This window comes from Bombina bombina, chromosome 1 (assembly GCF_027579735.1).
Source record: "Bombina bombina isolate aBomBom1 chromosome 1, aBomBom1.pri, whole genome shotgun sequence".
Taxonomy (NCBI): Eukaryota; Metazoa; Chordata; class Amphibia; order Anura; family Bombinatoridae; genus Bombina; species Bombina bombina.
In genome coordinates this window covers 1,447,558,695-1,447,576,973 of record NC_069499.1, presented here as the reverse complement: position 1 = coordinate 1,447,576,973, position 18,279 = coordinate 1,447,558,695, and the positions used below count along the sequence as shown (strand labels likewise).

Here is an 18,279-nt window from a genome sequence, read left to right as displayed (position 1 = left end):
CACTAAAACTCTCCACAAACAGCTAAGATAAACTCATTTTGTATGTTTGTTTGCAAGTTTTGGCCATCACCAAACCCTTTCCTATCTGCTGTTAACAAATCATCTGAAAAGTTAGGTTCATTATGATAATCCTCCCCCAAAATTGCTTTTCAGAAAAAAAATCTTTGCTTGTAATTGGGTTTGAGAGGATAATTTTAATAAAATCTAAAGTATAAAATATAATTTCTGTCTGTGCTGTTGGTGCTGCTGAGCCTGTTTTTTTGCAAGGATGCTCTAAACCAAAACCTTTACAGTCAAGTCAAATCTGCATTGAAAATTGGCAATTTAAATATATTCATTTGAAGGGTGTTATAGTAAACCATGTGCATTTTTGCACTGAGTATAGCATAATATACTTCAACTCCGTGTGACTTAAACAGAAATACCTAGAAGACCAACATTTACTCTGTTTAATGTACCAATATATTTTACCTGCAATGATATCACTGGGGAATTTCTTACAGCTTTTTGTGTAAGTAAATTTGTAAACTTAAACTTAGCGCTAAGAAACAAACAAACACCTTAATACGTTTCATGAACTATTTTATTTTGATTAGAAATAGAGTAGTCATGAAAAAAGGATGAAATATAATAAAATAATTTAGAAGTAATAGATTGCACAACTGACTATGAAATATTCTATAAAAAATTCAAATCATCATAATAGAACATGAAAATACATTTATTTGTGAAACATTTTTATTCTGATTGTAGTTATAGTTAGTTGTAGTAGGTGGCGCAAAACAAGTTGCTATTCCCATTTTCTTTGTGGACATTTTGTTGATATAAACTGCAAGATGTGATGTGCATCAGATTTTCTTTTTCCTCGTTCGTTAAGATGCTTTCACTGTATAAAATAAAACAAAACTTTATTTTTCCTCGTTCGTTAAGATGCTTTCACTGTATAAAATAAAACAAAACTTTATTTCCAGTAAATGAAAGGGTAAAGTTAAATGCTTTAAATTATTATAATGATTTGTTAGACTTTTCTTAGTCTGTAAATTTATGAGGGGTCGTGATGTTAAAAAGAATGAGACCTGGAAAATAAAGTAATTGAACATTAAACACAGATGGTTAAAAATAAATATTGAGCAATATATCTTAATGATATTTGACTGAGTTCCTGAGACATAGAACACCATTTACTAAGTGATGGATGAATAAGCTTCTGTGTTTATTTCCAGTGAGGGAACATCTGCTGGTCACATTTAACATTGCACAAGCAAGTGCTTGTAGAGCCCCGCCCCCTGCTCTCGCACAACCAGTTGTACAAAAGCAGGGTTTATCAAAAATCCCACAGTAACAAACCTGGAATGATTTAATTCCACCACCTCTGAGTTGACAGAAAGCTTAAAATGCAACAGTCTTAAAGGGATATGAAAGTCAAAATGAAACCTGCATGATTCATATAAAGCATATCATTGTAATACACTTTTAAATACCCTTCTATTATCAAATGTGTTGTTATTTTACATGTCCTATACTACTAGAAGTTAGCAATGATTGGTGGCTACACACAGTTGTCTCTTGTCATTGGCTAACCAAATTAGTTCAGCTAGCTCTCAGCAGTACAGTTTTATTCTGAAGTTGACTCTATCTATGTGTTTAATCATTTTGCATGGGTTAGTAATTGTGCAATAATAAAACAACAAAGCATATTGTTTTTTATTGTTTATATATATATTATTAGATGGTTCATCTGTACTCTCACAAACAAATGTGACAGCAACCAGGGTGCAGGTAATGGAATAATGCAGGAAACAGACTGACCGCACTTACTGGATTTAGCAAATAAAAAAACTGAGGAAGGGGTTTTTGCACCATGAAATAACAGGTTTTTTGTTTGCTAAATTCAGTGAGTGCAGTCAGTCTGTTTCCTATATATATATATTTAAAAAAATGTAAATGCCAAACTAGGACATCAAAGTATACTGACCAAAAGTGTAGGACGCCTTGAAACCTCTAGACTCAGTACTTTGATCACTATGGAAGATGACCAGCATGGCATTTCCAGTAGACATCACAGATGGGTTATTCACAGGACCACAGTACGTGCGCAAGAGAGAGGAGCTGGTGTTGTCTCCATCGTAGATTTTCACATAATCATATCTGCAGTAACCTGAGGACTCAAGACTGAAGTCTGAAAAACTGATTGTGATCTGTAAAATGGATATAATAAAGCATATTATTATAATAAAATTGTCTATCAATAAATCAAAATAAAACTAATATTAAATCTATGTTTATTTTTCATATCTTAATATTAAACTTATAAAATAAACAAGTGCGATTGGCTGTTTAAAATATAATCAGTTTTATTTACAGTATATATTTATGGCAATTAGTTTAATACATTTTGTAATTAAAATATGTTCTTTGTGTAAAGATTTTTTATTTACATACATTGGACTCTGCTAGACATTGCTGCTAGTGGAAAGCTTATGTTGTGAGCATTTAACATTGCACAAGCATTGCACCAGCAATGCTTGTGCAATGCCGTCTACTGCTCGCTGACAGCCAATCAGTCGCTAGTAGGGGCTGTCAATCATCCTGATCGAATTGGATCAGGATGATTTCAATCCACCACCTTTAAGACTGCTGCTGCTAAGTGCTTAACTATGTACGATGGGCCTCCAAACCAGCAATCGCTTTTTGTTAAATGGAGCCCATTCTACAGTATGTTAAACAAAATAAAATACAATATCGAGATGAATCATAAACATTAATGCTCAGTAGTCTGAAAGAGTTTAGTTTGGCTGAATTTTGTTCATGTGAGAATTCAGTTCGGCTGAATATTGGTTTCAGGTTAGCTACTGTTTTTGGCTGGTAGCAGCAAAAAATAAATAAACAAGGTAACTATCCTGAGGAGTTTTCAGAGGATTTATTTCTGGTTTGCTCTTAAACAGAATAAAAGCTGCACATGTTGCTAAAAAAAAAGAGTATTATAAATTCCTTTAAGACATTTGTTTTTATGTAATTTAGCAATGCATTGCCGAACTGCTTATTGCAATAGGTAGCAAGTAAAAGGGGCAGTGTACACTAATATTTTCTCCCCTTTAATGTGTTCCCAATTATCTATTGTACCTACTGGAGTGTATTAAATTGTTAGCAAATAACTTCTTCACTTTAATTTTGTCATTTAAAAATAGCTGATTTTGCCAATTGTATACCCACCCATACTGAACATTTCTGAACTTTAAGGGACAGTCTAGTCAAAATTAAACTTTCATGATTCAGATAGGGCATGCAATTTTAAACAACTTTCCATTTCACTTTTATCATTAAATTTGCTTTGTTCTCCTGGTATTCTTTGTTGAAAGCTAAACCTAGGTAGATTCATGTTCTAATTTCCAAGCCCTTGAAGGCTACCTTTTTTCTCAGTGCTTTTGGACAGTTTCCCACAGCTAGACGGCATTAGTTCATGTGTGCCATATAGATAACATTGTGGTCCTGTGGATTTATCTAGGAGTCAGCACTGGTTGGCTAAAATGCGAGTCTTTCAGAAGAACTGAAATAAGTGGGCAGTCTGCAGAGGCTTAGATACAAGGTATGCAAAAATATTCTTGAGTAGGTTGTCCCTTTAGGTTCTGGTTACACAAAGCCCTGTAAATATGTTTTAGATAAAATAATGCTCAGAACTGGTGTCTGTGACAGAGAAGTGCCAAAATGTTCATTTTCATTTGTTCTCTCTAAGTAAACAGTAAAAAGAAGATAAGGAGAACTTGTGTAAATAATAATTAGACAAAAAGATAATGAGGACGACTTTCCCTGCTTTTCCCATGTCCCTGAGTTGTGGCTTTAATTATCACTAAAAGTTATTTCATATACAAATTTATACCTAAAGGTGCAATTTCCCATACATTTTAAACTCTGCAGCTGGTATAACAATTAATTGTAAACATAATAAGGAGAAACCAATTTTACAAATCACTGTCCCTTTAAGCTATTGTGGCACTTGTTATGTTATATAAAATTGCTCGGTGAGTGGGCTGAACAAACAGCACCTCAGGTTTGTACTGTTTTATTGCAGATATGAGTAAAAAGAAACAAATAATTCTTGCTCTACTGAAATAAGATAGTAGTTAGTGTTATTAAACAGCATGAAAAGAAATGATAACCTGAAATCTATTCAATTGTAACACAATATACTTTGTAGTTATTGCATTTTTATCACCATAGAACTTTCACTGTCACACTTCTAAGTAACAGCAGGTTTGTAAAAGTAAAAATAAAAATGAATTTCTTGGAGTTTATTTCCCGTAAGATATTACTCACCTTGTTTCCTGCTGGAGCTTTAATTAAATATGAGCAGTGCATGTTAGAGGAGTAGAAGTTAGGGTACCCAGGAGAGGTGAAGACCTTTCCTGTTGCATAGAAAGCTCCTCCACATTGAACTGTAAGAAAATTAAAAGTTAATAAGAACAAGCAGCAATCGGTAATTGGTTTGTTAAATTACCACAATGACAATTATAAAATGATTTAAAATGTAATGTATATTTGTATTTCTTAAATTAGTATCATTATTGTATTTTGTATGAAAAGATTTTGTCTTCTCTAGTCCTCCCTATCTCCACCAAGGTGATTTGGAGGGAGAGTCTAATAATTTGCTTTTGCAGACTGGCTGATACTTATTATATATATAGGAAGGATATTCATTCAATTTCAAATTTGATACAAAAAAAGCAAATTTACATCTGAGTTTTGATTGGTCAGGGCAGAGAGGACCAGGGACAACATTTAAAGATGCTGAATCACTGGACTGTTATAATTATGTTAATTAAAGACAGTATTTTAAATGGTTTAAAAATATTTTGTGCTTATTTTCTGATAAGCCTTAAAGATAGACACCCTCACAAATATTTATGAATCAAGTTTTTCTCCAATTACTAAAAAAAACAAATTAACTCCCATAATTATTTGAACATAAGTACCTGAGGTGTATGAAGCCTTAAAGCCAGTGGCTGCGCCCTGCCCATCACTGACAAACTCAATAAGCATCTGGTTAGAGGAAGAGATCATTAGAGGGACAAGTCCTGTGCCACAAGTCCTGTCCACTAACACAGGGGACATTTTACTGGGACCATCATAAATCTTCAGATAATCGGAGACACATCCTGATGAATACTGGATATCAAAGGCATTAAACTGTAAGGAAACCTAAAAAATAAAAACACAATGTATGTCATGTACTGATGCACGTGTACATGTGTGTGTCTGTGTGTGAATTTTGAGAAAATTCACTTAAATATTAAAAAATAGTGAACATGGGTTTATAAACAAAGCACTCAAATCAAATGCTGTCATATTAAACACCTGAAATAAAATATGTAATTATAGGGAGAAAAGCTTACTAGTTGTTTAATATAATATTAAGGTTGCATTTCTTTTGTGAACTGAATAATACTTGTGTACACATAAATATATATACGTATATAAGCATATATATTTACTAGGAACACACAGTTCCTATAGACTGCAATGTAAAGGCACTTTTCAGTGCATTTTTTTAACACCCCACAGCCCACATCTAAGTGCAGTTTTTTTTTTCTCTTTTGAAATGCTACTTTTTTTTTTTTAAATAAGAAAACTAACACTAACGTTTGGAGGAAATTTGATGGATATTTACAAAATTAACCAGAAATCTGGTTAATTGTATAAGAACTAATTGATACTGCAAGCTCATGGTAGCAATAACCAGCCACTTGTAATTGCTGGTTTATGTATTGTGCGCCCGCAAATGGGCACATTTGGATAAATTAGTGCTCCACTTGTAATCTGGCCCTATATAATTAAGAGATTATTTTTCACATTTGGAAACTTATGTTTAAAGTTAAGATACAGATTTCTAATCACAATTATTTGGCCTACAAATATATTTCTACTATTTATAGAAGACTTTTTTTTAACAATTGCTTACTTTCAGTTTGGTTTCTCATATGCATTCTGTACTTATATACATATGCATTATATATTTCAGATGTGCACTGGCAAAATGTGTTTAGAGTTAGATTAGTGGAGCGCTAAATTATCCTGTGGCCGATAATTAATCAGCAATTACAAGTGGCTGGTTGTTACCGCAAGCTCACAGTAGCAATTAGCGCTTATAAAATTAACCAGAGATTAAAATCTCTGGTTAATTTTATAAATCTGCCCCAAATGCCCCCAAAATATGGTGTAGTGTATTTTATAAAAAAAATAGAGATGGCAGCATCTTTATTTTTTAAGAAAATTACTGCACTAGGCAGTATTTTGGGGTTAAAGTTGGTGGGGTGGGTGTTAGAAAACAATTGGCATTGAAAAGTGCTGTTACATTGAGGACTATAGGAACTGTGTGTTCCCAGTAAAAATATATGTATATAATATATAATCATATACATATATATTTAAAAATGCTGCCATTGCTGCGCTACTTACCCCCTTTTTTGTGCTTAAGTCCTGATGCCGTCTCTGATGGAAGCACAGTCTCTTGAGCACAAAGGATCCCAGCAATGCGAACAAGAGGTTGCGTTCGCATTGCTGACAACTTGTAATACCAGCACACATTAACGTGTGCTGGTATTACAAAGTGGAGCACAAATATCTCTTTTATGATAGTGATATTTCACCCTCCACTTGTAATCTGGCCCTTAGTCTGAAAGATTTATTTTATATTTTCAAATTGTTTGGTTGAATTTTGTTCATGTGGGTGGTTTGCCTGAATATTGGTTTGGATTAGTTATTGTTGTTTCCAATGTTATAGGAAATTTACAACCCATTTTCATAAAAAAATCTTACATAACATAATTTGAACAATTAAAAAACTTATAAAGCCAACAGAACATATAGGGGTCAATTACAATTATTTCTAAACATTTATGTAATGATTTTTCTTATAAAATTACAATTAAAGTCTAGGGGAATTTTTTAAGTTAAATAATTTGATGTTTATCTAAAAGATTATGAGCTACCCTATAACTCACTGATTTGATGTAGCCAACCTTGAACTCCCTGTATCTCCTGACTTTGTTGTTTACATATGACCCTTTTTAGTGAAAGTGATTGAAAAAAGCTGAGCGTCCCCTAGTATCCCACCTCCACAGGAGAGGTTAAGACTTGATTGGACAAGTCTGTATGACTAAAAACAACATTTAATGCCTGACTGGCTGTCTCTTAACCTCCATCGTGAGATATACTATGTCAGGAATGGACAGGACTCATGACTGGTCAAACCCCCTGTTCATCATTATAAACTAAGGAGCTAATTAGCCAAACATACATAGCTTCATTACCACTTTCCTGCTCCTTACTGCACCTTTTTTTGGTGGCAAATGGAAGGAACAAACAGATCTGTTTTGTAATCAAACTGTTTGTTCTTTGTATTTTTTATCCTATAATGTATTTATCTGCTAGTATAGCGGAAAAATCACCAAATTGGCATAAATTCAGAGCAATTTATATCCCTCTGAAACCTGCATATAAGGAATTTTCATTAAAGTTACCTGTCCAGATGGGGTTCTTATCAACCAAACACAGTTGGCATTATTGGGATATGAAGATGGATAGTTGGCTGAGGTCACAGTCCCATTAATAGTAGAAAATAAATTACTACAGACATCTAAAAATGAGATAGAAGTAAATATTATCAACACTAGCTGGGTACAAGCTTCATTGTGTTCTAAAAAGCTAAATTTTTTAATTTTGAATAAAAAAATAAAAAAAATAATATGCTAAAGTGCTGATGAAACCTATATGTAAATAACAAATTGACCATGTATATTGTGTGCACTCAATAGAAACAGCTGACTAGTGATACTATACAAAAGTTCTATACATTATAGTAACATGTGGGTATTGACATGTTTTGCTTTTTAAATAGAGCCATGTTAAATAGAAATGTATGTACCTTGCATTTATTTATTTAAAGAATATTAATCTCAATATTCATCAATCATTTATTTTTGCAAGGTTTGTCGTGTCAAAGCATCAGGCTCTAAGAAAGTAATTTTTATATACAATCTTAAGCTACAATACCCCATTGTACTGTATCTTACTAGGTACTTACCACACTTATACAGCTTATTGATCTTGGAAATGTCCAGGGAACTGAGCCCATCTCTTTGCCCAATAGGTATATTTGGGTTACCCTTGAGTATTATGGTATCTTTACCTGAAGTATTACTGAAGGCATAACTGAGATGGAGAGAAAAAGGCTGTTATTAAATTGAGTGGATCACTGTTGGACAGTAACAGGTAAGGGGGCATAGATTTAATTTATAGCTAAAAGGCAGAGAAGATATACATGTATATAACCGTAAATGGTGATTAATCAAAACAAACATCACTACTAATTATGTAATAGTGCTATGGGTGTTACCTTGGATAATGCATCACTGATCCATAGTCATATTCCACTCCAAGGTTATTAGTGTTAAGTTTCTCAAAGTTATGAAGATATGCTGCAACATAAGCAATCAAATCAGTCTTTGAGAGCAGCTCACATTTTTAAGAATGTCAACTCATTAGTGTGTATACAAATACTTTTAGTTGATTTTTAACTTGGGTACCCTATGGAAATGGAGTATAAAATGTGTATAAATGGAACACCTAGAGGTACTGGGTAATTTTGACTTTTAGCTAATTTTATATACTTTTATTTTTAAACCTAGATGCAAGTTTTTTGTTTTTTTTTATAACAGAACATGTTATATGTAACTTCTTAGTAACAGGCATTCATGTGTAAGAGGGAAAAATAGAATGTCACTTCTATCTTTAAAAATTCAGCAACTTGTTTCTTACATTCTGAAATGTACTGTGTCATGATTGTAACATAGTCATCACGGTCACTCCTGTTTTGTTCATGGAAAAAGCCCAACGCATGATTCATTTCATGCTCAATTTTCCCAAGCCGCATGCAGCCATTGATATCCAAATTTAGTTCCTGACTGCCTCCTATTCTTCCGATGTATGAACTACAGCTAGAGAAGACATGAAAACCAGTTTGTGATAAACCAGGTATATACACATTATCACAAAAGATACATTAGTTAATAAGAATTAACTTAATATCTATTAGACAAGTGCATTCAGCTACTTCGTTAGTATCCAGATGTGGAAGAAGGCGGCTGCTCACGGCATTAGGTTATTTTCAAAGTTGGATTTCTTCTTGTGAAAGTGCAACACCCTAAGATCTGGATTTGTGTTGTGTTTTCATGTGAAGAAATTCTGCTACCAAAAGAGCCGAATGCCTAGTGTGCAGTCTCCTTCCTCTGCATTTGGATACTAACAAATGCTCTGAAAATGTTATTTCTGTATGTCTGTTCCTTTATGTTACATACTCAAAGCCTTTTGCATATGTCTTTATAGTAACAGTTTTAACCACGTGAACTAATCAATAACATTTTGTTGTTGCATGCATTGGTTTTTTGCTTGTTTATTATTTTTGGATGAATTGATTAATTTTAGTATTGAAAAATTAGTTTTTTTACATTCATCTGAGTGTACTTGTCTTAAGTGTGTGTGTGTTTGTTTAATTTTATTTAAGCTTCAAATAAACTTTAGCAGAATCTGATAGCTAAACACTGTTATCTTTATGTATATTTTTTCAATATATAAAATATATAGACACACACTGGATAATTATAGTACCAACCCGTCTGAAGCCAGAATATCTAGGCAGTCTTTCTCTGTTGTCCAAGGTACAAAGCGCACACAGGTTAGGCTTTCAAATTCCTGCATTGCAGAGTTTAACAGTGCAATATTCTGGGCACCTGTAATAAGGAAACATTATGATCACTCCTTAAGAAAACACAAGATTGACTGAGAAAACAGAAGACAGAATAGATCAGTCAGATGTTAAATAGGTAACTTACTATAACTAGCTGAGAGTTTGTAAGGCACTTTAACTGTCCCATCTGAGGATTTAGGCCAAAGGCAGTCAGCGCAGTTATAAGCATTGCGACCCTTCTTCACTAAAATATCACCCTGTTGTATTAACGCTTTACTGGCTGTATTTACCAAAGAAAGGGAAAAAACTGATAAATCACTTGGTAAAATCTAAGTAGAATGTGAAGTATATAAAGTATTTTTCATCCAATAATAGTCGGCCACTAATTCAAAACACAAAGCTGTTTTTCATTGTTATCAACAAAACATTTATAATTGAAATTTTATACAATTTATTTATCCTATCCTCATCCAGTACAGATGCACTGGTCTGTCTACAGCCAGTGCTGTGCATTAAGGCATATTTTTGTTAAGTAATCACTGCTCATAATCTGAATAGCAAGAGGTGTCCTACTGGGCAATCTGATGTATTAACTGTTACATGGCATTCAGAGTTTGGGATTTTCATTTACATTTAGAAATAAATGTTTAGTTGAGTTGATCCTTGATTTTCTGGTTGCTACTGAAAGGCTATTCTCATTTAGAAGTAAAAGATAAACATAATAATAATCATAATATAATCTTATGAGATACAAAACTAGTTTACTATTGTATGTTAGGTCAGCATTCGGGTACAAATGAGAAGTAACATGTTCTGGTTATAAACAATCCCCATCTTTTATAATATATAAATTTAGCCTGTACATGATTTTAGACCAAATAATTTATAGGAAAAATGAATGTTATATATGCATGACTATGACAAGGTTAATAATAAATGAATGTTATATATGCATGACTATGACAAGGTTAATAATAAATGAAGGAGAACATTCATTTAGTTAAAATAGGAACAATAGAAATATTTTTATATGACACCAAACTTTTGTTGTTTAAAAAGAAAGATAATCCCTTTACGTGCATGAGCTCAATGTTATCTATATGAAATATGTGAACTAATGCCCTCTAGTGGTCAAAATGCATTCAGATTAGAGGCAGTCTTCAAGGTCTAAGAAATTAGCATATGAACCTCCTAATTTTAGCTTTCAACTAAGAATACCAAGAGAACAAAGCAAAATTGGTGATAAAAGTAAATTGGGAAGTTGTTTAAAATTGCATACCCTATTTAAATCATGAAAGTTTTTTTTGGACTTGACTGTCCCTTTAAGATTGTCTACACATTATAAATATGTTTAGAGCTCCTATTAACATTTTGAAGTTGGTGAATCTGTTTGTTATATCTTGAGGTATTTATTTGATACATCAGAGACATCACATTTAAAACAATACTGTGTATGAAAGAAAAACACTCTAGCATTCTGCTGTATTATATTAAACATCTTTCTTTCATGTCAGTTATGCATAGTTTTTGACTATTTTGAATACAGTGGAATTATTATTTTCCTACTCTTCACTTTCACTTTGAGTGGCCAAAATAAATGTTACCTTGATTTTTTTCCAAGATTCTGTTAAAAACATCCGGAGATTCTGATGGTGGTGCTTTATCATCTGTAAATTGCATTTTAATTAGTCACAGCTTTTAACACAATATCGATATGGGTGAGAAATAGGTCCTAAATTGTATAAATATATGGTCCTTGATCATGACAACAGGCAGTACTAGAGTTATGTCTCATTGCAACCTAGCAAGAGGCTTCTCATTGACACCAAGAAAATAATCTCATCATTCAAATGAGTGGTCACCGGTCCCTCTGGTTTTCACATGGTTGGTCCATGGTGTAGTGTTTGCTAACTTATTTGAGACAATACTGTGTATGCAATGAAAAACACTCTAGCATTCTGCTGTATTATATTGAACATCTTTCTTCCTTGTCAGTCATGCATAGGTTTTGACTATTTTGTATACAATGATATTATTATTAATTTCCTAATCTTCACTTTTAATTTGAGTTGCCAAAAGTAAATGTTACCTTGATTTTTTTCCAGGATTCTGCTAAAAATATCAAGAGATTCCGATGGGGGTTCTTTATCATCTGTAAACAAAATTTTAATAAGTCACAGCTTTTAACATGGGGTACATATGGGTAAGAAATAGCTCCTAAATTATATAAATATATGGTGCTTGATAATGATAACAGACAGTAATAGAGTTATGTCCCAGTGAAACCTAGCAAAAGACTTCCCATTGGCACCAAGAAAAAAATCTCATCATTCAAATGAGTGGTCACCGGTCCCTCTGGTTTTCATATGGTTGGTCCATGGTGTAGTGTTTCCTAACTTATTTGAGACAAGATTTGTAGTATTACATATGATAAGGGCCTGAATTATCTGTGAAAAATATATCCATACACTTATGAGATGCCTCATTTAAAAGAGATTATATGGTGCTGTAGAGACCACATAGTAAAAGTAAAACTGACGATTTCTAAAAACAATGTGACATAACATTTTTTTTTGAAAGTGGTTGAGAACATTGGTATGTGTTATAGAATAAAGCAATTTAATGATAGAATTAAATTGGAAAGTTGTTTAAAATATAATGCTCTGTCTGAATCATGAACAAATAAATTGGAGTTTTGTGTCCAATTAAAATTAGAGCTTATGTGTAAAATGCTGCAGCCATTTTTATAGCTATTCTTGCATACAGCCTTCTGGGAGCTGTGCAACACTTTAATTTAAAATTTTGAGAGCTTCACATCTGGCATGAACATACATTTACTATTTCATTATAATATTTCCTATTTATATTATGTAAAAACATAACTATATCAATTATTAAATTATTTCATAATCCTTCAGTACAAAGAATAGATATGTGGTTTATCAGATTGGTGCATGAAAATATAAATAGAAAATATTGGCATTTCATTTTTGAAGGCCTGAATCCCAGTGTATGTGACATATATATTTTACCTGTATTTATAGTAGTTTCTGTTTCCAGATTTTTAGTATTGTCTAAATAAAATGAGAATAAAGTGTTCAAAATAATATTTAAAGCATTTTATATAAAGAGATAAAATATCTATAAAGAGATAAATAAAAAAATAGATGGTGAGATACTAAGGAAATAAAGTTTACAATAAAGAAAATGATTAAGAGAAGGAGAAAAAAAATAATTTAGAAGTTGGAAGGAGTTGAATTGTATTGAATGACTTACCAAGTGTATTAAAACCTGGAAAGTTCACCTAGAAAACATTATGTTTTAAAATTAAGGAATTCGCTAACTACATGTATATCAAATCAAACATCAATAAAATATTTTTTTTTTAGTTGATTTTAATTTTATATGCCGCAAAAATAACTTTTGGGAAAACCTCATACTTAAATATCAAACTAGCTCTCTAAACATAAGCTCTCTAAACATAAGCTCTCTAAACATAAGTAAAAGGTTTGTAACTTTTGCTCCAAGTCTCACCTGAAAAGGAAAACTTGTAGCTAGTCCGATGAGACAAGCCCCAAGAACAATGAAGCTTTTCCGATCCATCTTATACTTGTACTTTTTTTCCTTGAGAGATCTTTGCTTCTCTTTTTTGTTTAGTTTATTTAAACCACAAATAACCCTTATATACAGAAATCATGTGAAATTTCAACCAATGACAAGTCAGAATATGTTTTAGGCAACACCCATGACCAGAAGAAATGCCTGAGGAGCTAGTTTCAGTTGTTAGCTCTGTAAAATTATAAATAACCATCATCTAGTGTGTTGTATAATTTTACATGCTTTTCTTAAACCCATAGAAAATAGGTTTCACGCTCTGTATTATCCATTATTATTGATTGACACCTGTAAAAGCTGTCCATGGAAAATTGTAAATATGAAGATCTGAGCAGGTGAAAACACTAGTAAATGGTTTTGTTATAGAGAAGCTGGAAAATACCTTTATTTTATGTACAGTAATAGTTATTGTAGATCTTTACCAAGATGATACAAACTCACATTTAATTATTGGTACCATAAACTATTTTCTTTAATTCTAATTACTTAGGACCAGATTATGAATGGAGCTGTATTTATTGCTCCCACTCACGTGCTAACTCTGCTAGAAGTAAACTTTGTGCGCACATAGGGTAGCACTCGTATTACAAATTATTGAAAGTAAAAAGTTTTCGCTCGCACCCTAACACGATGCGCGTAAAAAAGCCAATGTTCAAACATTGCGTGCGTGTTAACGTATTTCCCCATAGAAGACAATGGAGCAAAAAAGTGGAAAAAACACCCCACTCTCATGCAAAGCCGATCACATATTCTCATGTGTGCTAGGTCGACATGAAAATATGAATATTTCACATTCCCATGTTCTTCACATTGAACATTTACAATATATATACATATACAAGATTTTATATACATTACATATAGAGTATATATACATATACAAGATTTTATATACATTACATTTACAAGATTTTATAAAGGTATATATATATATATATATACACAGATATATATAGGAATATATATTTATAAATACATAAAACATATTCTGCTACATTCAGAACATTGGAATGCAAAATATTTACATTAAATACATAGTCAAACACTTTATTAAATATAATGCAAAGCCGATCACATATTCTCATGTGCGCTAACCTGACATGAAAATACGAATATTTCATATTCCAATGTTCTTCACATCATATACAATATATATACTATATATATATATATATATTAAATATACATATTGCATACAAATGTTTTTCATGTTTTCATCTAACTGCAAAGGGCTCCAATGCACTTCAATTTATGTCTATTTATGTGTACATATGTATTTCTGTGTTTATATGTGTGTATATATATGTCTGTAAATACAGATATACCCATATAAATACATAAATACATATGTATTCATATATAGACATTTATATCCATACATATACACCATATACACCTTTAGACATGTATATGTATGTATCATCACTATGTTAAAGCCATTTGCCAGCCTTTCTTTTTCTAACACCTGAGATCTCATGTCTTTGAGTCTTTATACCTTTTGTTCAATATTTTTCTTAATATTTTATTAGATAGTGTTATTATAGGTGTACGTGTATTTTGTAAATGTTTTTCTATGTGTTTTGTGACACTTTTTGTTTTGTGAAACCATTAACCAGTGCTCCGAGGACGTGGTAATTATTCTAACGTAAATCGCAATTGTGTTTAAGAGATCGCATTTACTTTGTGGGAAAGGGAGGAAGAGGATAAGGGAGGGCGAGTGAAGGTTTCCATCTTGCTCAATTTCACCCTTTTGAAAAAGACTGTGAATAGTGTATGTGCATATATCTAAAAGGGGAAGCACTTGTAAAAATGGTGTTGTGGTCTATCTCAGATCTTCTTTTACCTCATTGGATTTATATTAATCCCAGATAAACCTGATATTATGAAAAAAGTCCATCTTTTGCCTCTTGTAATATCCATATCGATCTAGTGTTATAAGTTCTTCAATTCTAGTTTTCCACATTTGCCTAGTGAGAATTTTAGTGGATTTCCATTAGCAATTTGGAATAGATCTAGCCTTATTTTACATGAACTCTAGGTTTGTCAATGTGGATAGTGTGGGTTGACAGAAGATTAATGAGTCCCTATAAAATATTTCCCGAACCCCTCCACATCCCTCCATAAAGTTTTTATGTTCTCACATAACTATATATGTGAAATTTGGACAGTTCCCATGCACTCTCTCTAACATAGGTCCTGGGATTGTTAATAAATACTCTTCAAGCGAGCTGGATTTAGATACCATCTTCTCAACATTTTAAAATTAGGCTAAAGAAACTGTAGGCAGACTAAGGATTTTACGTTCTGTAAAATATGCAATGTGTTGCTTTGATATTTAAAGCCTCTCCTAATTCTGGGTTACACTGTGTTGTATAGTTTGGGAGAGAAATCATGTGGGGTCAAAAAAGGTCAGTTTTGTAAGGTGATATTTGCAGCAGGTGATGTATCGTTGCATATTTCAGCCCAGCTACCTGTCTCAGGTCATATCTAGGTTTTAATTTGCCATTTTTGGTAACTTGGGTTTTAGGGACAAAGCCAGCCAAATCCTTACTTTCATGTGATTTGGGATTAAGACCTCAGCATTAAAGGATAAAGGAGTCAGTGTTGACCATCCTCTTCTACTCCAAACCCTCCAATCCTTCGGCATCTGCGACACAGCTCTCTTGTGGTTCTCTTCCTATCTGACTAACCGTACATTTAGTGTAGCCTTCTCCAGAGCATCCTCTGCCCTGTTACCACTTTCTGTTGGGGTACCTCAAGGCTCTGTCCTCAGTCCCCTTCTCTTTTCAATCTATATGTCATCATTAGGTTCCTTAATAAAATCCCATGGGTTTCAATATCATTTGTATGCCGATGACACCCAAATCTACCTCTCTGCACTAACCCGTGTCACTAACTGTCTTTCTCATATCTCATCTTGGATGTCCTCTCACTTCCTTAAGCTAAATCTCTCCAAAACTGTACTCCTTATTTTTCCCCCTTCTTCCAATGTCTCCACCCCAAAAATTTCTATAACTGTTGATAATTCCATCATTACTCCTACCCCGCATGCCCGATGTCTTGGGGTCACACTTGACTCAGCTCTTTCTGTCACTCCTCACATTCAGTCCTTGGCTAAAGCCTGCCGCTTCCACCTTAAAAACATTTCTAAAATTAGACATTTCCTTACACAAGATACAACTAAGATTAAACACAAAATCCTTACTCTGACATACAAAGCTCTCAACTGCACTGCTCCCCCCTACATTTCAGAACTTGTCTCCAGATACTCTCCCTCCCGTCCACTTCGATCAGGATCTCCTCCTCTCCTCCTCTCTTGTTACTTCCTCACATTCCAGTTTACAGGCCCCCATCTTGTGGAACTGCCTGCCTCACTCCACAAGACTCTCCCCTAGTTTTAACAGCTTCAAGCGCTCCCTAAAAACTCTACTATTCAGGGATGCTTACAACCAACACTAACCTTTCCTAACTCAATTGCTTTCCCCTTAAACCCCTTAGAATGTAAGCCTATGAGCCCAGCTGTTTGCAGATCGCCTTCATTAGAGCCGACTACAACAGTGAACTCTCGGCAGGGCCCTCTACCCACTTGATCCCTACAAAAGCTATCCTGTATACCGACTATGTTTACAGCGCTGCGGAATCTGTTTGCGCTCTACAAATACCTGATAATAATAATCAAAGCAATCAGAGGCATTTGGTGTGTTTTATAAGGCTGTACCACATAGAAAAGTCCTATTTATATAAGTATATGATTAATCTCCTATCTGAGGAGCTTGAAGGAGGTGTGTTCCTTAAGAGACTTATGCTTTCAAACTTGCTATAATATGCTAATCTAATAATCTTTGAAGCGTAATCGTCTGGTGGTACACTGAGTTATCTGGTAGCCTAATACTCCTTCATCCAGTGATCTATACATAGGCAGGCACTTTGTGATTTAACAGAACACCATGTTTATACATGTCTGAAGTTTGTTTAAGCCTGCTGAGGAAGGTGTATGTGGGTTACCTGCACCACATACAGGATACTGGGTAATATTGTCATCTTGATTGTGTGGATCCCACACCACCATGATATTGCTTGACGTGACTACTCTTTCAGATCCTTTTTGTTTTCTTTCAAAAGTTTCTGGTAATTTAATTAAATAATTTATAGTATTGGGTTGACAATTATATTCCTTTTAAGAATAAGTTTTGTCTTTTGTTGGGGCAAATTGATGTAAACGGTTATAATCTGCATCCAACAAATTTGTATTTAATATTTCAGATTTTTGTTCCTTTATTAAAAAGTTTGAACATGCCCAAACCTCTCAAATTCTTTGATAAGCCTTTTCTATAGTGCTACCTGGTAGGTTGTTGATATAGTTTAAGATGGAAACTTTGGATTTCAATAGGCTGTGTTTCTCAAGTTCTCAGGAAAATAAATGTAGGGCTCAATTTACTATCTCCTCCCCTGTCCACCCGGCATTGTGACTAGTGGGCTGCAATATGCTGCCTGCATTTACCATTGAACACTTCACCTTGTGTACAATGGTGTCCCCTGCTTGCACATGGCCAATTGCATGCAAGCAGGGGCTGTCAATCTCCTCAATCACAGAAGTCTGGCGGGGGGATTGAGAAACGCCACTTTACAGTTGGCATGGGGTATTTAGAAGCAGCGGCATGATGACCGTTGCTTCTTAACTCTTGGCTGCAAGGTGCTCCAAAGCTGCTATTGCAGCTTCTTTAATGGAGACCTTGAAACATTTTTCAAAGAGCTCGCAGAAATACAATTTTTCTCATAAGTTCAGGAAAAGGAACATTTTATAATAAACGTTCTGTGTATCACTTTGGTGCATTCTATTCATAGCAATAACTTGGTGATAATGAACATCAAAACAACAATATGTTAATCCATTGTGAAATAAAAATACACACACATATATA

At 33.5% G+C, this 18,279-nt stretch overlaps 1 protein-coding gene across 1 annotated transcript; it reads right to left on the bottom strand.

Annotated features, from left to right (window-relative positions):
- Window positions 1-1,952: 1,952 nt before the first annotated feature.
- LOC128666286 (embryonic protein UVS.2-like) lies at window positions 1,953-17,426 on the bottom strand. Its single transcript, XM_053720776.1, has 11 exons — window positions 17,363-17,426; window positions 11,832-11,894; window positions 9,888-10,022; window positions 9,668-9,785; window positions 8,815-8,993; window positions 8,393-8,474; window positions 8,081-8,208; window positions 7,518-7,633; window positions 4,971-5,196; window positions 4,315-4,433; window positions 1,953-2,198 (listed from the first exon to the last, which is right to left on the bottom strand). Exons 1-11 carry the CDS (start codon window positions 17,424-17,426, stop codon window positions 1,953-1,955), a joined length of 1,476 nt encoding a protein of 491 aa, XP_053576751.1.
- Window positions 17,427-18,279: the final 853 nt, after the last annotated feature.

Coding starts and splice junctions, on each gene's coding strand:
- LOC128666286 (XM_053720776.1), bottom strand. CDS start 17,426: ATGGTGGTGTGGGATCCACACAATCAAGATGACAATATTACCCAGTAT. Junction 10,023..11,831: donor AATCCTGGAAAAAAATCAAG/GTAACATTTACT, acceptor TGGTAAATACAG/CCAGTAAAGCGTTAATACAA. Junction 9,786..9,887: donor CAAACTCTCAGCTAGTTATA/GTAAGTTACCTA, acceptor TCCTTATTACAG/GTGCCCAGAATATTGCACTG.